At 39.8% G+C, this 27,045-nt stretch overlaps 3 protein-coding genes across 3 annotated transcripts; 2 read left to right on the top strand and 1 right to left on the bottom strand.

The window, feature by feature from the left end:
- Nucleotides 1-37: 37 nt before the first annotated feature.
- Nucleotides 38-7,920, bottom strand: shld2 (shieldin complex subunit 2). The gene is made up of 11 exons (XM_055162563.1): nt 7,780-7,920; nt 5,693-5,845; nt 3,720-4,423; nt 3,380-3,518; nt 2,825-2,932; nt 2,532-2,726; nt 2,279-2,425; nt 1,601-1,804; nt 1,216-1,456; nt 1,032-1,144; nt 38-455 (listed from the first exon to the last, which is right to left on the bottom strand). The coding sequence occupies exons 2-11, from the start codon at nt 5,838-5,840 to the stop codon at nt 283-285; spliced, it is 2,172 nt and encodes a 723-aa protein (XP_055018538.1). The 5' UTR covers nt 5,841-5,845; nt 7,780-7,920; the 3' UTR covers nt 38-282.
- Nucleotides 7,630-14,294, top strand: LOC110157257 (glutamate dehydrogenase, mitochondrial). Its single transcript, XM_020921540.2, has 13 exons — nt 7,630-8,173; nt 9,350-9,430; nt 9,534-9,589; nt 10,099-10,162; nt 10,241-10,335; nt 10,758-10,937; nt 11,074-11,211; nt 11,418-11,555; nt 11,624-11,704; nt 12,156-12,279; nt 12,353-12,444; nt 12,599-12,661; nt 13,421-14,294. The coding sequence occupies exons 1-13, from the start codon at nt 7,774-7,776 to the stop codon at nt 13,538-13,540; spliced, it is 1,632 nt and encodes a 543-aa protein (XP_020777199.1). The 5' UTR covers nt 7,630-7,773; the 3' UTR covers nt 13,541-14,294.
- Nucleotides 14,295-14,739: 445 nt separating this feature from the next.
- On the top strand, nt 14,740-27,044 carry nfkb2 (nuclear factor of kappa light polypeptide gene enhancer in B-cells 2 (p49/p100)). Its single transcript, XM_020920994.2, is given in 25 exon segments — nt 14,740-14,879; nt 15,181-15,243; nt 15,846-15,888; nt 16,666-16,738; nt 16,992-17,032; nt 17,116-17,214; nt 18,583-18,734; nt 18,808-18,923; nt 19,199-19,357; nt 19,712-19,816; nt 19,887-19,972; nt 20,059-20,197; nt 20,275-20,394; nt 20,873-21,055; nt 21,538-21,679; nt 21,853-21,967; nt 22,086-22,117; nt 22,119-22,291; nt 22,458-22,627; nt 22,724-22,826; nt 22,977-23,137; nt 23,226-23,307; nt 23,667-23,830; nt 25,547-25,658; nt 25,740-27,044. Coding segments are annotated over 25 exon segments (2,820 nt in total). The 5' UTR covers nt 14,740-14,763; the 3' UTR covers nt 25,811-27,044.
- The last annotated feature ends 1 nt before the right edge of the window (nt 27,045 follows it).

Below are 27,045 nucleotides of genomic sequence, written 5' to 3'. Positions count from 1 at the left end.
GGCTCTATATTAGTTTCTTTAATCTATATCATAATTCAGTGATCTTATTGATTTCATTTTATTGAAAACAAATAATTGATAATAAAAAATATAAATAAATACAATAAATTATAACATATTGTGTTATACTAATTTATAATGCTAAATTATAAAAAACTGTTTTTTCACAGCTGTATCAAATAGAAAGAGTTCTGAATGTAAAGCTCCGCTGTTCTTACGTTAACTCATCTGAAGTTATGGTTTATAAAATATGAATACTTGAAAATGCTTAAAAATGCCACATCACATCGGGAACTGAAGGTCCAGCAAATTGAACTCCTGATAAAGGGGCACACTATTTTCATCACACAGAAAGTGAGTCTGGACAGTCACAGTCAAGTCTTTCTTTGGGAGAGAGAGCAGGTTGTGAAGGCGCTGTGCTGCCAGGTCCATGTTCTTCACCACAGACCCCGGAGCTGCAAAACACACACAACCCGTTTATCATATCTTAATTTATGACATTTCAGAGTCATATTCCCCCCACATTAATTTGGCGGCATACAGAGATTCATCATATTCAATGTATAAAAGCAATTTAGCCAGTAAGATAAATTACAAATGTAACTTGGATGAGTGAAGGTGGTGGTGCAGCAATGAAGGATTTCCTACCTTAGACTTTTATTCACAAACAAGACGATTATACATTTTTACTCCACCATACCACCTTGAGAATGCCTGATCTCATTTGATCTTAGAGGCTAAGCAGGGTTGGGCTTGGCTGGGACACCAATGAAAATATCAGGTGGCCGTGGTCATGCATCCTGTTGTTGTGTCCTTGTGCAAGACATTTCACCCACCTTGCATCCAGTGTTCATCTAAACTGGTGTATGATTCAGAGTGTGTGTGAGCATGAATGTGGAACAAATTAGCCCCTGGTACCGCTGGTGTCATGTTCACATGACCGGTATGTTCATTAATATACACTGTCCCCACCAAATAAACAAATAACACAGATGTAAAACAGGTTAGTGTTACACATATGTGGCTCTGACCTGAGCTCCTGCAAAGTTTATCTGGGGGGGCCATGAGGATTTTCTGCAGGAGAATTGGAGGCACCTGAACACACATCTGATGGTCTCCATCAGTGAGGGTGAGCACTGCAGGCCTGAGGGACAGGAAGCTTGAGTTTACATACTATATACAATTATAAATTGTAATTTAAATATAGATGCACACCTGTAGTAACAGCGTACACTGGTGTGAGGAAGGCATGGGTAGCAGGGGCGGTAGATGTCATTGGAGTCTGTGTCAAGCTCCGCCCCACAGCGCCCACAGCCTGTGAATGTGACGTCAGCACTAAGCAGCTTCAGCACATCTGCAGAGGAGGAGGACCTGTCCAGGACCAGCACAGGTTTTGGAGACAGAGGAGCAGCATGGAAATGGAAGGCTTCTACATTAACTCTCAGCTCCACTTCACCTGAGGTGCAAAGAAACAGAACAGAAGATTATGGCCATCCTTCCACCCATAAGACTTCAACACATGAATCCTTCCCTCATGAACTACCAGGCTCAGTAGATGGACCAGTCAACATGACATTAGTTACAGAACTATTTGTCTCACCACTGTATTTCTGAGACAGCAGGGTCCTCAGATCCAGCTCCACACTGCTGCTGGCTGCTGCTCTGAGAGGCTGTAAAAAGCTGCTCATTCGGGGGTCAGTTCGGTCGAGGGCGTGCACTGAGCTCCATGAGGTAGAGTGAACTTCAGGAATGTCAAAGGTCACACCCTCCCTCACCAGGAGATTATGGAAGTCCCATACGGTTGCTAATGAACACAGACCAAAATCTGTTGTATTCTGTGTTCATTAAAAAAAATGCTTGAATAGGATATTAAAGGTGCATTGTGTAACTTTTTGGTTGGAAGTTCATCACTTTCTTGTTTCTATGGATCTGCCATTGCTCTGCTTAGAATGTTCCACAATATGACATACAGATCTACCTTACATTTATCCAGGTGGTTTTATAGCTCAAAAATACCAAGAAAAATAGGCATTCTTAGTGTGAGCGAGGTTGTCTCTCCACAGATCTGGTGTGGTTTCCATGAATACAGAAAGGTTTAATGCCACACTAAAACATTCCAGATAAAGCAATAACATCTCCATGAAGAAAAACATTTGACGGACCCTCCACCAGAAAAGTTACACAGTGCACTTTTGATATCATCCAATGTAGTGCAATAACAAACTGAATTTAAATGGTCTATAAACAAGTTGTATAAGGACAGCCCCAGTTTGTTTACCTGTGTCTCTGGTGAAGCGTGGCAGCCATTCTACAGCCGCACCCCATAAAATAAGCGCCCCCTGCTGGCCTCCAGGCTGCTCCACCGTGACAATGGCCCTGCGCTGAAGAGCAGATCTACAGCGAGAGTCTGCCTCACTCTGCCACTCTGAAAACACATATGATAATCTTATGATATAGAATCATTATAAAATTGCATATTAAATAATTATGGTATAATCTTGTTTAACTTATTATGTGCAGAAGCAGCTCACCTTTGCTCAGGTGAGTATGAGTCACTCTTAGCAGCATGTGGACCAGTGTATTAAGCCTCAGTGACCTGATGGTGGCGTAAGGGAGGCGGGTGAGTGCCTGTGCTGGAGGGACAGGCAGTGATACCAGCAGGGGGCGATGTTTGGTGAGGAAATCATACAGAGGTGTCAAACATCGAGCTCTGACTTGCTGAGAGACTGCAATGACAAGAGAATCTTTTAGTACACAAGAGACAAACAGAAGAAACCATGAAAGAGCAAGCAAATACACAAGTACACAATTGGCAGTCACTGACCTGTTAGTGTTCCTGGGGGTGGGACTCTGCCCAGGTTCAGGAGTTTACTGTTATATGTTGAACATAGAACTCTTTCCCCTCTCCAGTTATCCTCATTTATCTGCAATTCTGGTAGAGGCATGTCATAAACAGTGTCCTATATTACACAAAATTTATTCTTGTGAGCTGTAAGCCATGTAAGCATGCTGTTGCCTCATCAAAAACATACCTGTAGTTGTGCTTTCTTTTATTCACACATTTTATTCACATTTGGTGAGTAATCCTGTCTACATCTCCAAAGTTCAAAATGCTTTGTTCCACCTTGTGATGTCATATGGTGGCAGTTTTCAAGTTAACAGCCCCCTTTTACTTTTAGTTCAGTACTTCCTTTATTACCACATGACATCACAAGGTGGAGTGTTTTCTGTTTGAGAGAAGAACACAGCCTAAATATGCAGGGTTTATATGTTAAACATGTGTGAGTAAAAGACCTCTAGGTATGTTTTTGACGAGGAAGCACCATTATAGCATAGATCAGAAAATAGTGTAATGTGGGCCCTTTAATGTCTTTAATACCTGTTATTAGGAGAACATCACCAGGGTTGACAGTGAGCACCCAGAATGCTGCTCGTCTCCACAGTGCCACCTTCATTTCCATTCCTGATTGGTCCGTCACAACAATGGAGGCCAGAGGTATACATTTTCCTGATTTTAGCTGTCATTTATCAAAAATAAATAAATAAAAATAAATTATATATATATATATATATATATATATTTTTTTTTTTAATATTAAGCACAAATAAAAGTTGACCACAAAATTGTCAATAGCTCAATACGAAGCGTGCTTATGTTTACAAAATCTGGGTCTCGTGTGCATAAAAGTTATAAAATAGTGCAAAAAATTGGCACCTACCCTAATCTCTTTTAAATGACAAGGATGAACCACTGCCACCAAAATAGAGTAGTGAGTTCCAGCTTTGACACAGCAAGCTAATGGTGTGGTTGGGCTAGCTTCTACAGAGACAACATTATCTACAGAAGTTTTGTCAATGAACTCTTCAGAAAGTTTTGTTCTTTTGGAGGTACTCTCATCTGACTCTTGTTCCTGTGAGCAGAGAAGCCCCTCGGCAGTGGCTTGGAGCAGCACCCCGCCCTCCTCACCTCTGGTGGTGGGACTGAGTGAAGAGAAGAGGTCCGCAGAATGTGTGGTAGTGATTGCCCTTGGTGCTGTCAGGTGGGGTGCAGGGGGGCTTGTGTCCAGGCTAGTGTTATGGTTAGGACTGAACAGCTCTGGGGTGGTGCTGTAGGATGTGGCAGAACCTTGAGGTGAGGTTCTGAAGGATGTCTGTGCAGTTCTGGTAGTGGGTACTAGAGGGCCTCCTTTCAAGATGAGAGCCTGACTCAGAGTCCATGTGCTGAGGTATTGTGAGTGATGGGACAGTGGAGTGGGGGCTTTAAGAGGCTCCTGGTCCATCAGAGGGAAACAGCTTTCCAGATACTCCAAGACAGAGGCAGAACACTCATTTTCAGTTGAAGTATTTGCAGTTTGAACCCCATCAACAACAGATAATGGATGGTGGAAATGTATTTTTTTGCTTACAGCAGTCAGTTGGTCTTCTGTAAAGAGCAAATTATTATTGTATTATGTATTACACTAAAAACAAACAACAAGAAATAAGTAACTGCAGAAGATAAACTAAAATAGTATATGGCAACATATAAACTACAATAAGAAAGTGACAATATTGCATGTACGGTAATGCTTGAATGCTTGAATTTTGTTTTAAATCTATTTATCTGTGATTTTCCCTATTGTGGAACAAATGGAGCTAGTGTAAATTCAGCCTGGAGACCTAACTTTACTTCCATCTACCTTTACTTGCTCCCAGCTTTCATCACCTCACTCCAAATACAATGTCTTCTGCCAGGGTCTGAGTGACAAAGATATCTCATTCAGTAAAGCAGAGTCTCTCCATGTTGACATAAAACTTTTCTTATTTAGCCACATCACCTTGAAAATCGAATCTCAGAAGGTTAGCAAGTGTGGACCTGGTTAATACTTGGAATGGAAATTGCTGGGAATACCAGGCTCTGTAGTGGGGCAGCAGTGGCTCTTACCTAGTGTATACTGTCAGTGTGTCCTTGGGAAAGATACTTCACTCACCTTGCCTTTATATGCATGTAGTGTGTATGTGAGTGATTGGCGGTTGGAGGGACAGACCAAGAGAGTATGAGTGAATGAACAAGGTTGGTAAAGCCCTGTCCTTGTCAAAACTGCTACCCTGGTTCCCAAGAAGTGTGGTCCTGATCCTTACAACTTTGACAATTACTACCAAATCACAAACCTACTGTTTATTGCTAAAATCTTGAAAATGTAGTTGCTGGCCAAATCCACACACTTCTTAATGACAATAATCTGCATTTTTCAGTCTAGTTTTCTTCTGAAAGACACAAGGTCAACCATTGTCTCCACCTACAATGTATATTACTCTAGTTGTGTGCCAGCTCCCCTGGCTAGTTTTACCCACAGACTGTATAAAAATGTGGACTAAGGGAGTGTGAATTCACCCATAATGTTTGGCTCCACTCAAATGAAGCTTGTGATGCTAACGGTTATAGGAGCAAATTTGGAGCCAGGCTCTATGTTATGAACAAGAAAAAAATTTAAGACTCACAGCAGCAGTTACAGATAGAGGGGCCACAATATTCCAATGTAAGTCAATGGGAGCCAGGGTCAGTAAGTTAGTGCGTTACTTATGTCCATTTATTGTCTATGGTTTTACTTAACTTTTCAGATTGTTTTATTGGATTATGAATGTTAATTGCTCAGTGATGACCCCAGATAAAATGCCCTATTAATGCATTATTATTCACTATTATTATTACTTGGTTTTAGCCTCCCATCCTTCCAGCTGAGGTCCACTTGGGTCCAGACTGCAGAACCACAGGAGCTACCGTCACTTGAGTCTTGACCAGGGCTTGACAGAGAAGAGGGGGCTCCTAGGAACACATGAGTCCTTAATCGCTCACACATAGTCTCTGAAGAAACAGGAAAAGAATTGTTTTGTGAAGAAGAAATTCATAGTAAGGACACAAGATATAAATTTATAATAATGTCAAATGTCTATCTTTAAAGGTGCACTATGTAGCTTTTCAAGTGGAGGGTCTGCTACCAGCTTGTTTTTTCTTTGCCATTAATAGTCCACAGTATGGTATTAAACTTGTCTGTCTCCGTGAAGACAAGCAGGTCAAGTTAAGGTAGAGACTGTAGGTTTTTCAAGTTATCTTTTGGCAATAAAATCACATTTGTTGTGGAAATTAGCTGTAAAATAATAACAAACCATACAAGAAGACAGTATGTTGCTTTATTACATTTGCACAGGTAACACACTGTCCCTCTACTGACAGTGTTTCTGCTAGCAGTGAGCCTAGAGCAATGGGACAACAACACTTAAATACTGTCTGAGGTCTAAGCCCTTCCCCAAGAACAGATTGCATTTAATCTTGCAGTCAATCTGGCCTTTTGGTCTTCATAGCTCAGACAGGTAATACCTATATATTAACATCTGAGTACAGGTCAGGATAATTAAACAAAAGACATGTGGAATAAAACAGCAGACATGTAAATAGAAAAATAAAGGTACCTATAGTCTTCAGGTGAGACTTAAAGATTAGACAAACAATAGGGTGGCTTTTAACACTTCTTACAGTGTATCTTGGACAACGGAAAAACACACATAATACTCAAATTTCCACCACACCTTCCACTGACTTAATCCAAAATAGATATGTTAAATGCCATGCAGTGAAATATTTCAGGCAAAGCAATAACATTTCCATTAAACAACACCACATTTCATTTATAAAGCACATTTCATGTGGTCACCACAAAAAACAAAATAAACAGTATAAAACACAGTGAATAAGTACTTTAGCAAAATGCTGGTGCAAAACAGGTATGTTTAGTTTTTGAATTTCAGTAGGGCATGAGTTCCACAGAGTTGTCCATAGTGACCAAAAATGACAAATAGTAGTGGTCCTCCATGCCACAGAGGTTTCACTGACCAATCAACACTGCCTGACACACATCTGAACTCTGGTTTGCAGTGAATCCTGCCCACAGCAGAGGAGGTGGTGGTTAGTGTCAGTTATCAGTTACTATTGCACCTGCTCCTCTCCATAACCTCCTTCCAGTGAGAAGTGACTGAAAACGCTCTCATTAGTCCAATGCTACATCACCTGCTTGATACCATGGAAACAGAAAATTAAGACTACATCGAAACATTCTGCATGGGAACATATTAAGTTTATGCCATACTCTAGAAGATTATAGCCAAAGGAACATTTTCAAGAAAACAAGTAGGACTCCCCTCCAGGCCAAATAAAAATCAGGTTTGTGGCGATGCCAGCCCACTCAGCCCAGTAAAGACGCGTGTTTCTTCATTTTTAAGTACAATAAACACAACCTAAATCAAAAAAAGTTTTTATTTAAAAAAAAAATCCATCCCCTTTACGTGTCAAGTTACTGAGAGTGAAGCACTTCGTGTTACTTTTTTGTATGAAAAGCGTTTTCATACATAACGTTGGATTGATTAAAGTGATAAACTCAAGCTACTTCTTTTATGTTGTTGATTCTGTGGTTAACCTTTGTTAAAACGGTTGCTAACTGTAAGCTAGTCGCTAGCCAGCTGCCGATGCTACTAAACTCCCGCGCTGTTCTGTGCTAAATGTTTTACCCCATGTTTTTACAGAGACGAGTAAAACAAACAGAGGTGCACGTGCATGCCCCGCACGTGCCCTGGGTGTCACGGCAGCACCCATACGGTCCACGGTCTATGGTGTAGAGTAACAGGAAGGGCCCCGGTAGAGGAGGAGCACCGAGCCCTACCGCACTCACTTCTCTTTAACTCGTTTCCATAATCTGGTCTTTTTTTTAAACACTCTAAACTCGGTAAGGTTTAGTAAAAATGTACCGGTATTTTGGTGTGCTCGTTACTAGAGGACTGTTGACCCCGGGATGCTCCTCCACAACGGTCGAAACTCTCCCCGCCGCGGCGGCGTCTGTGCTGCGGCACCGCTGCTACAGTCAGTCCGTGGACCCGGACGACGACCCGAACTTCTTCAAAATGGTAGAGGGCTTCTTTGACCGAGGCGCCGCTATAGTAGAGGACAAGCTCCTGGATGATCTGAAGACACGGGAGAGCCCGGAACTGAAAAAGAAGAGGGTCCGCGGGATTTTAAAGATTATCAAGCCGTGCAACCACGTCCTGAGCCTCAGCTTTCCATTAAAGAGAGACAACGGGGAGTGGGAGGTGATAGAGGCTTATCGAGCACAACACAGTCAGCACCGGACTCCCTGCAAAGGAGGTGAGCCCCTTTCGCTGCACAGTGCAAAGTTGATGAAAACCCTGCACCAGCAGGAAGAGGAAATCAGGAAATATAAATTATATATATATATATATATATATATATATATATATATATATGTAAACTGTAATAATATCACTAGCCACAAATGATCAGGCTGACAATCAGCCTGATCAGTAATATAAGAAAAGTGTATCCATGTTTAAAGACCTAAAGATCCTCCCCGGACAGGAATGCGGACAGACTGCCCCTGTTCTACCTGTCTGTGCCCGGGATGATGTCTGCCTGCTCTCCCCTTTGAATATAGCCTTGGGGATATAAACCTTATCCCTTGTGCAGGGCTATGGGAATCCTAACCACCATGATCTTTGCACATCGATCAGTCCATTTTAGCCATATTCTCAGTCAGCAGAATGTCATTATATATTTCTGTAGAATAGATACTTGGCCTCAAAGTAGGTGCTGACACTGATATCAGTATCACAAAGTGTGTCAGTGTGTCACAAAAATAGGATGAATTTTGTTTATTTGTTTTTCTAAATTAGAATAAAGGGAGGGGGTGTGTCAGAAAAAAAACATTTTGATTGGCTGAGACATACAAATGCGCATGTATGTTTTGAAAACACCTACTTCCTGATTAGACGCTCTTAATGTGAACAGTTTAACACACGATTTCTACTAAGGGTGTGGTATACCTGTGGTATGTCTGTAAACAGACTGGATCACTCTTCAGGGGCAAAAACACAGACTGGTTTCTCCAGGGTTATGTCAGAACAGGCACGGCCTACTGGTCCGATATAGTGCTTTAAAGTGACGCTAGTCGCACTTTTGCATATGAGACATCAGATTTATCTTCACTAGAGTGGTTTAAGTTTGGACATCATCAGTCAACAACAGGATGAGTTCACCAAACATGTGATGACAACACATGCAGGGGCCCCTAATAAAAGTGTGCATTTTTTGCCCAGACCATTGTATTAGGACTTGTTTAATTAAGAAAGTTTTCTTGTTTGTTTTTTTAAGATGTTTTAATGCCTTTAGCAACTGCTGCTGTCCCATAGATTCAATATAATTTATAAATATTTAAATATAAAATATGTATAAAATAGAAATATATTTATAATGGATGGCAGCTCTTATTGTGTTAATGGTAATAGTTTTGTGTGTATTCTGCAGGTATACGCTACAGCACAGACGTCTCTGTGGATGAGGTGAAAGCTCTGGCTTCTTTAATGACTTACAAATGTGCAGTGGTTGGTACGTTGGCCACACACAAGTGCACAAGCACACACTTAGATGCACACAAACACAACCAAACACACACAAATACTTACGCAATATTCTCCTAAATCTGTTTCAGATGTGCCTTTTGGTGGTGCCAAAGCTGGTGTCAAGATTAACCCAAAGAATTATTCTGTAAGAATCATTTTATTCCCTTTAGGTTTGTAATCCAGTACTCTATCTCTCAGATTGTTGTCTCCTGGAGTGAAGTACACAGAAATGTTCAGCTGGGAATATTCAGTTCATAAATGAGAATGAAACACTGCTTTTAAGTTTAACAATTAGCATTGCATTATATATTCATGTTGTAATGAATTTTCATTTATTTGGTTAAGACAAAACCACACGAGAAGGTGCTAATAGGCAAATGCACTAAAAATTAATAATGACATGAAAACAAAAAATGAGCAGTACCAGTAATATTCTTTGCATTTTTTTGTGAAATTTGAAATTCATGAGTAAACATTTACTTTGTCTCTGTTTAGTTTGAACAGGTTTGGGCCATTTACAAGCACAAATATTTCTGCCCTGACCTGTGTGGGTTTAGGCTCAGTCCAAACTGAGTTAGGTTGAGTCTGTTCACCTTTGGGCTTGGTGATGTTTGTTTCAGTAAACTTGACCTGTCATGGTTGATCTCTTTCTAGGATGTTGAACTGGAAAAAATTACAAGGAGACTTACCATTGAGCTGGCAAAAAAGGGGTTTATTGGTAAGAAACCCCCATAATGTGAACAGTACTATTTGCTTCATCCCCCTTGCCCTGAAAAGTGGAGTTTGTTGTGTTCAGGACCTGGGATTGATGTCCCAGCCCCTGACATGAGCACCGGAGAGCGGGAAATGTCCTGGATCGCTGACACCTTTGCCACTACCATGGCCCACTCTGTAAGTCCCTATTAAACTGTAAGTCTGTGTAAGTTAGTTTTCAAAACAACTGCAAACACTATTGAACAGGTCATCCATGTTAAAGACCAGAAGGGGGTGAAACCTGTTAATTACACATTGTATGTGTCAAAGTAATCAGAGAACTCAAATCAGATTTAGATGTTTACATGTCACTTTTTGTTGCAGATACTGATACAGTTTTCAGTGAGCATCTACGTCATGCAAGTCATGCCATTCTAACGTAAAGCTGATGCTGTTAGAGCTATAAATGCTGTTGTTTGAATCAAAGAATGTCAACCTTTTATGTAAATGTTTTACCAAGACTTCAGAACACATCAGAGTAGGCCCAAGACTAAGCATCTTTTACAGTATAATGTGATATACAGACGAATAAAAAAAATATTTATTATGTTGTCTTGAAGGATATCAACGCTCATGCCTGTGTCACGGGGAAGCCCATCAGTCAGGGGGGAATCCACGGGCGCATCTCTGCCACCGGCCGAGGAGTTTTCCACGGCATTGAGAACTTCATCAATGAAGCGTCCTACATGAGCCAGCTGGGCATGAGCCCGGGCTTCCAGGACAAGACCTTTGTCATCCAGGTAACTGCCTTAGCTGTGACTGAAGAACTGCACAGTGAGATTTATACAGTACCACTATACAGTATGCTGTAACGCAATTTTATTCTCTATTGCCATTCTCCAAACAGTGAACAAAACATGTTTGTGTTGTGTTTAGGGCTTTGGTAATGTGGGTCTCCACTCCATGAGGTATCTTCACCGCTTTGGGGCCAAGTGTGTGGGAGTGGGAGAAATCGACGGGAGTATTTGGAATGCCAAAGGCATTGACCCTAAAGAGCTGGAGGACTACAAATTAGTCAGTACTGCATATTGGTCCTTGTTTCATACTAGTATAAAAATGTAACAATTCAAAATTAATGATGACTCTATTAGAGTTAACATGAAGTAGTTGGAGGTGCATTAAAAATATAAAAAATCAGCTGCGCCCTCTAACTTCACATTTTAAAATTGTGATCTTTCCAATTTACCAGATCATTGATGAGACTGTTTATTTTCCCCCAGACTAATGGTACAATAGTGGGTTTTCCCAACTCCACTCCATATGAAGGGAGCATCCTGGAGGCAGACTGTGATATTCTGATTCCAGCAGCAGGAGAGAAGCAGTTGACCAAGAGCAACGCACATAAGATCAAGGCCAAGGTCTGGACTCTCATAATGTAAGGGTGCTTTAATACAGGACACAAACCTAGTGCTCTTTTCACTTTCAGATCATTGCAGAAGGAGCCAATGGACCCACCACTCCTGAGGCAGACCGCATATTTCTGGAGAGGAACGTTCTTGTCATCCCTGTAAGTCTCAGGACTGCTTTGTTTTACTGTCACATGTGGTTCATTGTGGTCAGGAATTTGTCCTTGGTACAGCATTGTACTGCTAAGTAAATACAAATGATAAAACAGACAACAAAGACAGATTGTTAAAATTATAGTTAAGACTATAAGTGAATTTCAAAGTTTTAAAGTAACATAAGAATAATAATGTATTATTATAGCTCAAAAGAGCATTACAGAATGCATTCATTTCAATATGTTCTCGTCCTTTTTCCATCCTTATGTCTCAGTTTATCTGGAACAATATATACATAGAGCAAACATACATTTATTAAAGAAAAACAAAATCTTCATAAATAGTAGATTTTTGAAACAAATGTAATTGCTCTGACATTCCTTTCATATGTTTATTATATATATTTCTTTAGAAACCTTGTCTGAATTGAGTCCTCTGTGTTCCTCTCTCTCATAGGACATGTACCTGAATGCCGGTGGTGTCACTGTCTCGTACTTTGAGTGGCTGAAGAACCTCAATCATGTTAGTTATGGTCGTCTCACTTTTAAATATGAAAGGGACTCCAACTACCACCTGCTGAGTGAGTCTGTGTGTCACGCTAACTTTACATGTACAGTATGCAGCAACTGCTGACCTCATTCGTCTGTGTGCAGTGTCTGTACAGGAGAGTTTGGAACGTAAGTTTGGAAAACATGGAGGATCTATCCCTGTGGTCCCCACATCAGAATTCCAGGCTCGGATTGCTGTGAGTTCATGGGACATTAGCCATATTCTTTTCTTACCAATGCATTCCTATTGTTTATTGCCGGTAACAGGGAAGAAACATTTCAGACAGAAATAGTACTGCTGGAGATCTGTTGAATGCTCAGATGTAGTGAGTGATCTCCTTTGTGTTTCAGGGAGCATCTGAGAAGGACATTGTTCATTCAGGACTGGCTTACACCATGGAGCGCTCTGCTCGGGTATGTTTTTTATATACACACTACCAGTCAAAAACTATGGACACTTTCTCATTCATTGTGTTTTGCTTTTTTTACCTTCTTTACTCCTTTGTACAATTTATACATATGGAAGACATAAAATATATGAAGCAAAAGAAAAAAGTGAAATAATAACTGTAGTAGTAGTAGTAGTAATAATAATAATAATAATAATAATAGTAATAATAATAGTAAGTATTTAGTTTATGGATACAGCACTTTACTCGATATTGTCAATGAAACAAAGGAAACTGCCCCTGTGATTTCTCTTTTACTGTTTATTATGTGGCAACTCATAAATACACATAGAATAATTATTTTCATGATACTGTAATAATAATAATAATAATAACAATAACAATAATAATAATAACAATAATAATAATAACAATAATAATAATATTTTTATTCTTGTAGTAGTAGAAAGTAGTAGTAGTAGTAGTAGTAGTAGTAGTAGTAGTAGTAGTAGTAGTAGTAGTACATTTGTATGTTATTTTGTGATATCTGTGGATTTCAGAATGAAGGACTGTTGTCAGAGCAATTAACAATTTAAAACAAAATATAATTTTTGACAGTCATCCTCAGAATGGCACAATATGAAAGGAAGCTGAATTTCACAAATCATTTTTAATTTCTTTCTTTTTGAAAACGTACCGGTTTATTACTTCATCAGCATTACCACACAGATCTACAGTATGCATTCAAAGATTATACAATATGTGACCTGTTTGTCTCCTGCAGCAAATCATGCGTACGGCCAACAAGCACAACCTGGGCTTGGACCTGAGGACAGCCGCCTACGTCAACGCCATAGAGAAAGTGTTCAAGGTTTACAATGAGGCTGGCCTGACATTCACATAAACGTCAAACCATGTCTGCTGGGCTCATGGCAATATTTCAAAATTTTGTTTTGACAAGGAGCAACTTACTTATTTGTTACAGGAACAATGGCACATAGAAGCCTATGACTCTTAGCTTTAATATTTTAACTGCACATGTCTTAAGCCCATCCTGCCTGCTTTCTGTAGAGGGGTGTGACGATATCTGATGTCAAACTTGCCTTATACTGTCATGTATCATTACATATTTACATTTTATTATTGTTAATAGGGAAAATAGAGGATCTACAAAGGGATGCCTCAATGGAGTAGAGCTAGAGTGCACTGATTACTATAACGGTTTTCTGCACACTTTATTAGCTAAATGCTATTTCAAATTAGATATGCCTATGCTGATTGTTACATTACAAAATAACTAAGAACTGAATGCAACGTGCCTTAGAGTGGAATGACAGGGCCAATATAGCTTTACCTTACAAGTACTGCTTTTGACCATCTATGTAAATATAACTGCAAGTAACCCTTTATCCATACACCTCAATGTAACATGTCAGATGGCCAACAGGGTCAGTGTTTACAACTTCTAAGAAAGGCCCATTCCTTTTGTTTTTGTTCAGTTTTGATGCAGTCAGTTTGTTTGTGACATTGTACTTCTATGCAACAAGAGAGTTACTTTATATTTTCTTTTTCAGGACTACCATTAGACCTTTTAGTGAACTTTAATGCTGTCTATGGAGTTTTTCTTTCTGTTACAAAAATAAAAAATTATGGTTTAAGATTTTGTAGTTGATTAATTGAAAATTTTGCCACATTAATTGGAGCAATCCGCGCGCTTCCAAACTGCGTGGCTTTGGAATTCCCCTCAGTTCTCGTTTGGCTCCTCCCTCTGTCCAGGGGTTTTCCGCTGTCAAACGGCGGAAGCTCTGCTTTCAAAGTAAAAGTCTCACAAAGAATATAAACGTTTATCAATAAACTTCGAGAGTATTTCACAAAGGTATTATTGGTTACGTCCACCTAACTTTCACCTCGTCCCCAGAATTGAGGAGTAGCTTCTACTGTTGGCTAAAGTAACGCCTTTAGATTGTCACTATGCATGACCACATAGACTCAAATACAAGAGTCTAGGGCATTTCAAAAGCTCTTCAATTGGCTTCTCAGCGCTTGTGTCAAATAAGGCATATAAATGCGCGCGACAGATATTCCGTCACATACAGAAGCCACGAGCGCCACGCACGAAACAGCTGAATGAATGAATACACCATAACGAACCTTGTTTTTATTTTGATAGCCCCCGGATGTGGCTCCTGTAAACTGAACAGAAGCCAGGCTCACAACAGGACAGCACGGAGCTCAGCTGTCAGGTAAGCCCCTCAACTCTTCAATTACTGAGCTTTAACCGTGTGAATTTCACTGTTTACCCTGAACCGAAGAACCGGCACACACGCAGATGTTTTTGTGTTTACTTGGGGCAGTAATAGAGACATTATTTAAGTGTTTAACGTTTACCCCTCTATAGGCTTCATAAAACTACGCTACTCTGTACTGTACTCTGTTATTATAACAGTCGTATAGTGCATCATATTTACGTACATGTAACTAGTCAGTCTTAACATCATGTCAAAGTTACATTGTGGGTAAGTTATGACATTTGTGCATGTGCAGATGTGAAACGGTGCTCTTCTGGATCCTTGAAGACGACTTCGGTGTTATGGCTGGAGCAATAAGGTACTTTCTGTTGTTATTTCGTTGGTTCATCGTGTTGTTTTCCGTTCTATGAGACAAAATTCTGTGGTGCTGAGGTGAAGTTTGGTCTGGACTTTTCATACAATGGTCTGCTCACTCTATGGTTCAGACATTACAGAAATTTGCTCTTTCATGGGGACTTTCCATCCGCAGCAGAGGTGTCTCAAGTAGATAGAACGCGTGCGTGTGGTTATGTATATGTTATTTATCATATGACTCTCAGTTTGGATGTGTTTGGGAAATTTCAGAGAAAAATATGTGTAGGACTGTTATGAAGCAGCAGTGACATCAGTGTATGAAGCCCCGCCCCCTTCGATCTGGAGTTCTGGGGGTTTTCCTTGGCTCCACTTCCAGGAAGTCACTGTAAAGAAAAGTGGAGGAAGGGGTTTTACCTGTAGTTTTGTTAGGCTCTTTATTTCCCGTTATCGCAGATCAGAGAGATTCACACTTCACAGGTGATCAGAGGGGGTCAGAGGAATCAGAGGGGGTCACAGTTTTTCAGAGGGGGTCAAAGGGGTAAGAGAGGGTGGGTTTTGTTAGAGCTGCAGCTGGATATTAATGTGCTGTGATTGTATGTCCTGTAGGATGACCGAGGGGCAAATGATCAACATCTATGACAGTGATCCTGTAAGTGCCTCTTTGTGTTTACAACATTCATCACTTCCAAAACATAAGTAATAATGCATCAATTGAAACTATGATGTACAGCCACCAACTCGGTATTAGGTTTGAGCACCAATATGACACAGAGATAATTTATGCAAAGTGATACAATTTTATCAATATTTATGATCTCATTTAGAAAATTTGTCTGTGAATTCCTGTTGAAAGCCAGACCATACATTATTTTAAGAACCACACTCAGTCTCCATCCTTTAGGAAGCCCTTTGTTTACATGTATCTTGCAGTCAAAGTACACTGGATAAGCATGTAATTGTGACTTCAATATTTTCACAAATGATCCGTCTAATTGTAAATATTAATGAATTTGTCTGTCTATCTATATCTCATTGACCTCAGGTTCAGACTGGTAGTCATGCTGTCACTCCACTCATCATTTCTTGTCACAACACTATTTCATAAATCATTGAGGCATAAAAAAATGCATTATCACAGCAACATTCATAGCCAGTGAAGAGTGAATATTGAAAAAAGCATTTGAAAGTGAAAATTTTAGGAGTTGCTCATTTTCTTTGAAGTGACGTTATTGGAATTTTCTAACATCTCATCTGTAGCATCATAATGTTTGAGCTGCACAGGCGACTGGTGTAGACTGTCCCGATCTCACATCAGTGACTCTAGATCTATAAAACAGCCAGTGCTGGTCAGAAGAAATAAAGTCTATATATTTTGAACAGCCATGAGTCTGTTTGAGACTGATTGTTCACTCTTTGTTGTCTGCAGTTTAATTTTATGACCCCATATGAATACATTCCTCCAGTGGACATTAAGACTGAGCCCTACATACCTGAGACTGGTGAGCCACTATTTACTAACATTCAACACACAAAGTGCAATCAAAGTACGAAATTTAACATTACATTTTTTAATTCAGATACAAAAAAAAACGAAGATGCATGGTTTATTAAAAAAAATAACTGTAAAAAATCACAATATCTTACATTAACAATGACTTAAAAATTGTGACACAACAGCTCAAATCTGTGCTGTCAGTTGTTTAGTGTGAGCATTGAGTATGGTGATTCACATATAATTTTTATGTGTTTAAGCTCATGGTCCTTACATCCAAATAATTGAAGAACCAAAACAGGTAACAGTGCAACACATTTCTTTCACGTTTTTGCATTTTTTTTTTAAGCTTTTCTAGAGAATAACATCTTCTTTGCTTTTTAGAGAGGCTTTCGTTTCCGTTATGAGTGTGAAGGCCCCTCCCACGGTGGGCTCCCTGGGGCCTCGAGTGAAAAGAACAGAAGGACCTACCCAACAGTCAAGGTATTAGGCGCTTGGTGTAAAAGTTCACATGTGATGTTAGCAGGATATGTGTCTTTGGAGAACGTGTGTAAAAAAGTAAAGAAAACGTATTCCCTGTATCCTGGAATTTGCCATGCTGGGCACTGCCATGGTAATTCGAGTTGTATTATTTTGCATGGGGCTACCAATCTTGCCAATTTCAAATATGTTTTCTATGGCTCATGTAAAGCTTTCCAGAGAATCGGTGTATTGTTGACTAACTAACTAATGTTGACTTGTTGGTACACATTAATATTCTTCACAAATCAACTATCTTTGTATTATATTTTAGAATCAAAACTTTTCTCAAATTCTTAATTTAAAGTTCCTATATCATAAAATTATAAATTGACCCTTGTGATGTTATAATGCTGTTCCCTCCACAAACACTATTTTCCTCATCAAACGTACCTGGAATTGTGTTTTGTTTTATTCACACATGTTTGAGTGATCTTTAATTATTAGTCTTTCTGTATTGCTAAAGCTCAAAATGCTTTGTAGCGGTAGTTTTCAGGTTAACAGTTATGTACCTTTTACTGTTTGTTCAGTAAAGATGGGCAATTCCAGGGCTGAAATTATGCAAATGATTCTAGTGAAGGCGTATGAAGCTTAAAAACACAGTGGAGCACTTCCTGTATTACCACATGGCATCACAAGGTGGAACAGAGAGTTTTCAGTCAGAGAAGAACTCAGCCTAAATATACAGGGTTTTGAACATATTTGAAAACAAAAAACAAAACACAACTCCAGGTATGTTTGTGATGAGGAAATAACATTATAACATAGATGAGAAAATAGTGTAATATGGGCTCTTTAAATCATTGTTTCCCAAAGACTGGGTCGTGACCCTCAGGTGGGTCACAAGAGATTTTTTTTGGGTCGCCTTGTCACGATTTGCATGTAGGTCTGCAAATATACAGTTCTGACACATGAGACTAATGACTATTTTGTTCCAAATGTTGAATGTTGAAAAGAAAAAGAAATGGGCTACACATAATGTCCAAATAGGCAAGTCCTTTTATTGCTGGTTCAATTACCTTTTTTCATTGTCTAAAATTTGAGTAATACTAATTGTTCAGAGAGACACGATCACTCGGTCAACAATAAAATATCCCCATTAATGTTCAATAATGTGAAATCCACCATTATTTGGTGATTTATGAATAATATCTATTGACTTGGGTCGCAAAGGTCTGTGACTTTTAAAATATGGGTCCCCTGAAAAAAGTTTGGGAAACACTGCTTTAAATGAATAGGAGCCTTGCTTAACTGGAAGTGCCAATGCAAAGAAAGTGTTGTTTAGCAGCATTTAGAGACAAAAGTTACTAAACCAGTGAATGTTTTTTGCAGATTAGTAATTATGTGGGTCACGCTCGTGTGGAGGTACAGCTGGTCACACACACAGACCCCCCTCGTGTCCACGCACACAGCCTAGTGGGACGCCACTGTAACGAGAGTGGCACGTGCACTTTGGACATCGGGCCCAATGACCTCACTGCTGCGTCAGTAAACTCACCACATGCAAACCTGTCATTCTGTTGTACTGTTGCCATGATGGTGGTGTGATTTTCACAGGTTCAGTAATCTGGGCATTCTCCATGTGACCAAGAAGGGTGTGGTGGACATCCTGTGCCGACGGCTGAAGGAGGAGAAGAGAAGGCAGAAAGGAGGAGCACTCTACCAGCTCTCTGGTAACATAGTATGATCACTGACTATCACGCAGGGGATTTCCTCTATGCTCTATGTTTCTATATTTTTCACTATAGCAGCATAACTTTATGGAAATATGTGGGGTGATATGGGTGATATGTCAAAAAATCATTTGGTTTTTTTTAGACCCTACATCAGTTAACTGCAGGGTCAGCAGTTTTTCGTCCATAAATATGTATTTAATATATATTTTATCTTTTTGTTATGTTTTGTTGAGTTGTGCTGCCATAGCTATCACTATTCTACTTTTGTGCAGATGCAGAGGAGACGTCCTGTCTGAAAGAGGCAAAGGAGCTTGGTCGCACCATGGATCTGAACATTGTGAGGTTAAAATTCACAGCTTACCTCCAGGACAGCAATGGAGGCTTCACCCGAGCGCTCAAACCAGTGGTGTCCAACCCTATTTACGACAGCAGTGAGTCTATGCAGTTTTTGTCGCTTATACTCTGATGGGAATTTTGGGAAGTAACTAAATAGATTTACCGGAAATATGTATTATGATATAGTTCCAGTTACTCTTTGATTTGATGATATTCAGAGTACAGTTACTTTTCTAAAAATCAAAATCAAATCAAAATATTAGTGAGAAAAAATGAAAACGCTGCTCTTGCAATGAAAGCTGTGTGGTATTATATGCTATGTTTTTTCACTATAATATAATGCAGTAAGGAGTAAAATCATTGTAAGTATTCAGAATACAGTACTGATTTGCACATGTATACATGAATATACATATTTTTACTAATTGTAAGTAATTATTTGCATACAGAATCACCAAATGCCTCTAATCTGAAGATCACTCGTATGGATAAGACATGTGGGTCTGTGCTCGGAGGAGATGAGATCTTCCTTCTCTGTGACAAAGTCCAGAAAGGTTAGATATAGAGCATATATGGTTCTTATTAAACACTGCAGTTTCTGACAGTTTTTGCCACTTGTTGTAGATGATATAGAAATACGTTTTTATGAAGACGATGAAGGCGGGTGGGAAGCTTTTGGAGACTTTTCACCCACAGATGTCCACAAGCAGGTAAGGCCTCTCTCACTCAAATGGTAGCGTGTGTGTGGTATCTCTTATTGATTGTTCTTTTCAAATCTTTTCAAATTTATCATCAGTACGCCATTGTATTCAAAACGCCGCCCTATCACAGTGCTGAGATTGAGCGGCCAGTCACTGTGTTTCTGCAGCTGAAACGAAAGAAGGCTGGAGACAGGAGTGACCCCAAGCACTTTACATACATTCCCCAGGTCCAAGGTTCGCATTACACCTGCACCATATTCATGAACACACTACACTACACTGCTTCTAGTTTTGTTGTGTTGTTATTACAGACAAAGAGGAGGTGCTCAGAAAGAAGCAAAAGCCCCTGCCGCACTATGAGAACTGGAGAGGACGAGGAGGTGGAGCTGAAGGATTTGGGGGTGGGGCCTCGGGAGCTGGTGGAGGAGGAGGTGAGTTCATGGTGCTTTATAGAAAAATACATTTGCCTACGAATGAGCTTGTGTTAGTGTAATTTACAACTATGCAACAATGCAATTAACAGTTAGAAAGCTTGCACGGAGATAATCAGCATTAGTGTTAACTAATGACCAGAAGACCTATCATTTTATAAAATGAAAAAAAAAAATTATGAAATTGTATAATCCACAAAGTTATTAAAACTTTTGGCAGAATTTTGCAGTTTAAACAGCCTTTTTGGACTTAACTTCCATCCATAACTTAATTGTTTTAAGTTATGGACGTTAGATACCATGTAGCTGTTTAGCCTCCACAATATCTTTGAACTATTTGAGAAATAAATATATATATATATATATATATATATATATATATATATATATATATATATATATATATATATATATATAAAAAATATAGATAGATCGATAGATAATTTGTTACATGCCGTTTTCTTTTGCTTCTGTGCAGGTTTTCAGTTCTGTCAGCACATGAATGGAGGAGGGAGCTTCCCTATGGGAGGTTTCACTGGGTTTTCTGGAGGTACACAAATGTCCACCTATACTGCTTCAGATCCACAGCAGAGTGAAGAAAACACAAGGCAAACTTCAGGACAAACTAATTCACTACTGCAACAGCGGCTTTTTCAGTTAGGTACGGACATGTGTTTCTATTTCACCATAAATGCAGTCAAAGCGCTATGTTCTATCACCTTGTGCTCTGGTGTCTTGTAATACGTACATTATTTGTGTTACAACTTTCAAAGCAGGACTCTTTACAATTTGGTAGAAATGAATTGTTAGCAGTTTCACTAAAAATAAATTTGAAAAGTTAGACACACACACACAGGCTAAATTACGAATGCAAACTGAAAAACGGCACATACTAATTTTGGTTGTGTTGCATGTTATATTGGCAGTAACTATTACACAATTTAATTAGCACTTTGCCGCCACAAACTATCTGACTTATTCACCTGCTGAGTTCATTTAATCCATGTGCTGCACTGGTTTGGCATTTTTCCTCATCCTTTCAGAGTGAAACCAAATGTTACTTTAATTAGTAGCACAATTTCTTCATTTAGCATGTGCATAAACCATTGCCTCTAGTGTAATTCTCTGTTTGTTTGTGTTCAGCGATGAGCCTTCAGAGCAAAGCATCCCAAAGCGTGAGGCAGACGGCGGGGGCTCTGCTCCAGTACTGCAGCAGTGGAGATGTGCGCGTGCTCCTGTCCATCCAGAGGCACCTGTGCGGCGTCCAGGATTCAAACGGAGACACGTATGTACTGAGCTATTCATAAGGACACGAAGCAGGAACGTGTCATTTTAACTGTCTTGCTGTAGAAGGTGGTAATAAATCAGGGAATAATTAAAGTCTAAACTCTGCTCGTGCTTCTGAATCTTAATAATGCTTAATAAACACATAATAAATGTGTTTTTGTTTTCCTCCAGACCTCTGCACCTTGCTGTGATTCACCAGCAGAGCGGAGTGGTCCAACAGCTGGTTCATACTCTGATCAATGGACAACAGCACAACCTCCTCAACACAGCCAACCATCTAAGACAGGTACAGTCTTTTGTGCTGCTATAAAAATACTTCAGTAGAGATATGGTTATGAATTGAGTTGTGTCTATATCCACTGAACATGACAGACAGTTTCACCTCTTGTTTACTGTTCTTGCAGACGCCACTGCACCTGGCGGTGAGTTCACGGCAGGAAGGTGGTGGAGCTGCTGCTAAGGGCAGGAGCAGACCCAAGCCTTGTGGACAGAGACGGGCGGAGCACTGTGCACCTGGCGGCTCTAAGTGGGGACACCTCTGTGCTGCGCACGGTGCTGGCACATCTCACAGAGGAGCACACTCACCTGGTCAACACCCCCGACTATCACGGTAATTGATAACCCCCACAAGCCCGAGTGGAGACCTGCCTCCCCAATCTGTTTTAATCTGGAGAATATGCAGTATGAATGTTTATGTGTGTTTACACAAATGATTGGGTAGGACTCCCTCAATCAGGCATCGTTTATATAAAGTCGATATATCTCGTGTCCCCTAGGACTGCAGCCATTGCATCTGGCTGTCAGGAGAGATGGGGAGCGCTGTCTTCGCCTGCTGGTGGAGAGTGGTGCTAAGATCAATGCCCCAGAACAGAAGAGTGGCTGCACTGCTCTGCACCTGGCTGTTACCGCAAACCTGTTTAAGGTCGCTTGCACCCTGATCACAGAGGTATCATTTAAACTCTAGACATCTAAACATTTATGTGACTCTGCACAGATTGTTCCACAAATCTGATTCCCTATTCCTCCCTGTTTGTGTGTGCAGTTAAAAGCAGATGTCAACAGCTGCACGTTTGGAGGGAACACTCCACTGCATTTTGCTGCCAGCCAAGGTTCTCCAACTCTTTGCTCCATGCTCATCGCTGCAGGTATTGTGCTCAAAATGAATCAGTTTGGCAATAAAATATATCAGTGACCATTATATACTGACACATTTCATATACACCATTTAGTCAGACATGATCTATATAATCTACAAACCAGTGGTGTGCACTCTTTAAAGGAAATCTAACTTACAGGAGCTGATAAACAGCTGGAAAACGACGAGCCTCTCTACTTCAGTTCCTCTGATGAAGAACTGGATGAAGACCAAGAACAAATTGAATCAGTCTCACAACCAACAGGCTCCCGTAAAAGACGTGCAGGACACACCCCACTGGACCTGGCAACGTGCCAAAAGGTACAGCCACTCACATGGAACTCAGAGTAGGTAATAAATCAGTACAAGTACTATACTAAACTTATGAACTTATTTGTCTTGCGTTCAGGTGAGAAACTTGTTAACACCAAAACCTGATAAATCATCAAGTCGTCACAACGCCAAAAAGACAAAACAGAGCAGCTCTGAAGGTAACAAAGTGCGTTTACTGGTTCTTATAGTTATGTGAGAACTTGTCGGCCTCATTACAGCCCACTAGGGGGAACCCCAGTCATCAGTTTTCACAGTTGTTTGTTATGGATCCCAGACTGTTTTCATCATGGGCCGGATATTCAAACATACAAAGCAGAGGTGGTTCGTCCAACCATGCCACCGCACCTTTATTCAGTCTTGAAACCTGAATGTCAAGTCTGTCCCCGCTAAACAGTTTGTTATCATTAGCCTTATGATGGTAGAGGTTTTCTAATGTTACAATAAAAAGTGTGGGATTCAGATTTGTTCTTGAAACCCATTTGCAGTTCACTCATTTTTATTGGTGTTGTTCAAACAGTGGTCTCCGGGATGGACAGCGACACTCTGACACGTCTGATGGAAGTGCTCAATGTTCAGGAGATTCCCTGGAAGAAACTGGCTGAAAAGCTTGGAATGATGACCCTAACTCATTTGTATGAGGACAGCCCCACACCCTGCCACCAGCTGTTACAGCACTACCAGGTCAGAGCCCAGGCCTAGATTAAACTGCACTATTTTCAGTATTGGGAAGTAATACGTATTCAGAATACATATTGTATTAATTTCAGTAACTGTATTCCGGTACAGGTACTTATCAGAAAACAGTTACTTTTCTAATACATGGCTTCAAACTGTACATAGTTACTGAGAAAAATATGAAAACTCTTGTGGTGAGTGCATGCATGATTTTTCCTTCTCTCATCAGTGAGAAATAAATGCCGATCAAATATAAAACAGTTTTAATACAATATTGTATCTTTACACTATAATTTAAATGTAACCCTGCCTGAAAGTATTCCAAGTTTTCAGATTACAGTACTCTCACTGGATCATGTATCAGAATACATTACAAACTGTGTTGGGAAGGTTACTTTTAAAATGTATTCCCTTACAGATTACATACCCCAAAATGTAGTTTGTAATGTAATCCATTAAATTACTTAAAGTGAGTAATATAATCTGATTACTTTGGATTACTTGATATTGTCATGATTTTTAAAACTATATGAATGTAGCAACCACATCCTGAAAATTCTTGTTTGTTCTCTTCAAATTGTCTGTTGAGCCAAAGTCTCCATGAATAAGCCACTGTTTGCTGTAGAGAAACAAAGACCAGGATATGTTAACATAAGGTGTTTTGTCTGCTTAAAGACAATAAAAAGCCCAGACTTTCCTTAACCATATTAAAAAATTATTGCTAGAGAAATTATTTTTAAATGAGACCACCTTATATTATGTCCAACCTACTGTTAGGTGTCATATTGTTTAGACCTGGTTTTAGTCCTGATTTAGTCCTGGTTTATTCCTGGACTGAGTTAGTCCCGGTTTTAGTCTTGTTGTTAGTTCTGGTTTAGAGGCTCACAGGAGGAAGCGCGGTCTACGCAGCGTAAGCGAGAAAACACGGTCCACACGCGGCGCACGGGAGGACGTTGGTGTCCGCGCAGTAGCAAGGAAGGAGACGTGGTCCACGTGTTCTCAGGCTGATGACGATGATGAAGGTGTGTGTTTGTGTGCGCGTCCCCTCGTGTGGCAGGTCACTATAGGACAGTAGTGCAGACATCATGAGCCTATGCAGTTTTGCAGTTTGTTTTCATCAGTGCCAGTAGCTCCGGTTTGATATTTAACTTGTAGGCGATTATATATATATATATATATATATATTTTTTTTTTTTTTTTTTTTATATCTGACGTCGGAGGAAGAATTTCCAAGACACAAATGCGTTTTTACCTGTGCACTGCTGCTGTTCTACTGGCTCTTCGACCTCGTCCATTGTCCGACTGACGCCGCCAAAGTTAACATGACGTTTACATCACTCTTATTGCCGCGTTCTGTTTGGGTTTCCAGCAATGAGTGGAATTACCGAAATAAATAAAAAAATAAATGGGATGTAGCACAAAATGTGAAAACAGGAAAATGCCGCCTTGTAATCCACTTATTTCAGCAAAGTAACTGTAATCCAATTACCACTCATTGAAACAGTAACTGTAACTGAATACAGTTACTCATAATTTGTACTCTGATTATGTAACAGCGGTACATGTAATCCGTTACTCCCCAACACTGATTACAAAACAAATTTAATGCAGGTATTCAGTATTCTGTAACTAAACACATTTTCAAAGTTTTCTTCCCATCATGGACTATTTTATATGAGGCATATCCACAGATCCTAATCACTGTGTGTGTGTGTGTTGCAGCTGGGTGGTGGTCCAGTGGAAGGGCTTGTGGAGGCGTTTCGGTCTCTGGGCGTGAAAGAGGGAGTGAGGCTGCTGAGAGAGAGTCAGTCCTGGGAAGACAAGCACAGCACAGGTGAGCTCCAACTTCAACAAAGCACGGGCATCACCACGGCAACATGTTTGTATGACCTAAACTTTTATGATCTCCCTCCAGACACTACAGTGGACAGTGGGTTCGGTAGCCAAGCAATGGAAGATGAGGAACAACCTGTGACTTCATTATGAACTGGAAAGCAGAAATCAACTTAACAGCAGCTTTGTCATCAACACATGAGAGGACTTGAGACTACAACAAGAGGAAGTGATCAGTCAGTGGAAGTCTGACATCTTGTTTACTTCTTCAGAACCATGTCAGAAAACAGTCTCATCAGTTTTAAGGGCAGTGAGAGAATCCATATAAACTGTCAGAACTCAAAGACGAGAAAAGGAGGATGTTAAAGATAGTTGTGCCTTTCACCAATCTTACAATCTTTATCTTTAGAGGGCCCGTATTATGCTTTTCTGATCTATGCTATGTTTTTTCATGATCAAAAACATACCTGGAATTGTGTTTCGTTTCATTCACACATTTAACACAAAACCCAGCATATTTAGGCTGAGTTCTTATAGCAGCCAAAAGACTCAGTTCCACCTTGTGATGGCATGTGGTAATACAGGAAGTGTTCCAATGTTTTAAACTCCATACACCTTCACTAGAATAATTTGGATGATTTTAGCCCTGGAATTGCTCTGGAATCTCTACTGAACTAAAGAGAGCATTTTGAGCTTTGAATATGTAGACAGACAAATAATAAAGGACTACTCAAATATGTGTGAATGAAAAAAACACAACTCCAGGTATGTTTTTGATGAGGTAACAACATTCTCGGCACGGCTTAAAGCTCACAAGAGTCAACTTTGCATAATATAGGACCTTTAAAGTCATAGGTTACATAAGAACATTTGATAAATATATGCAATAGATGGAACAATCTACATATTCATTTGTTAACTTGTATTTTAGATTGTGTCCGCACACTTAATTTATTGTGGCTATAAAATAATGCTGATACTTTTTAAGCTTGCCATTATTTATTTTTGGTTTGACCTTAAATGACACATCACCATCTCAATTTTAAACTGTGGAATCTTAAGAATTTTAAGACACTGCATCAGTGACAGGGCTGTCGTCTTTGTAACTGGTTGTGCCATAGCCTGCCAAGTGCTTTCTGGGCGAGTTTGCGTTCATAAACAACCTTAGTCAATCTACAAAGTGGCCCCTCCCCTCGTCAAAACGAATGAATAAAGTGTAACAGATACACGGCAACAACATCCAGTTTTTCTGAAATGAGAATAAAGTGTCCAGAAAGAATCATATTCCTAATATGAATTGAGTTGCTTCTAGTTGATTAGAGTATATTTCTTTTAAACTACTTTATGATTCATATTGTTTATACTGAAAATAAACAAGTATTTCAAAT

This window comes from Boleophthalmus pectinirostris, unplaced genomic scaffold, assembly GCF_026225935.1.
Source record: "Boleophthalmus pectinirostris isolate CB_2022bp ecotype Guang Dong unplaced genomic scaffold, ASM2622593v1 HiC_scaffold_5, whole genome shotgun sequence".
Lineage (NCBI taxonomy): Eukaryota > Metazoa > Chordata > Actinopteri > Gobiiformes > Gobiidae > Boleophthalmus > Boleophthalmus pectinirostris.
The sequence above is the reverse complement of the archived record's forward strand: the minus strand, read 5'-3'. Positions and strand labels throughout refer to the sequence as shown.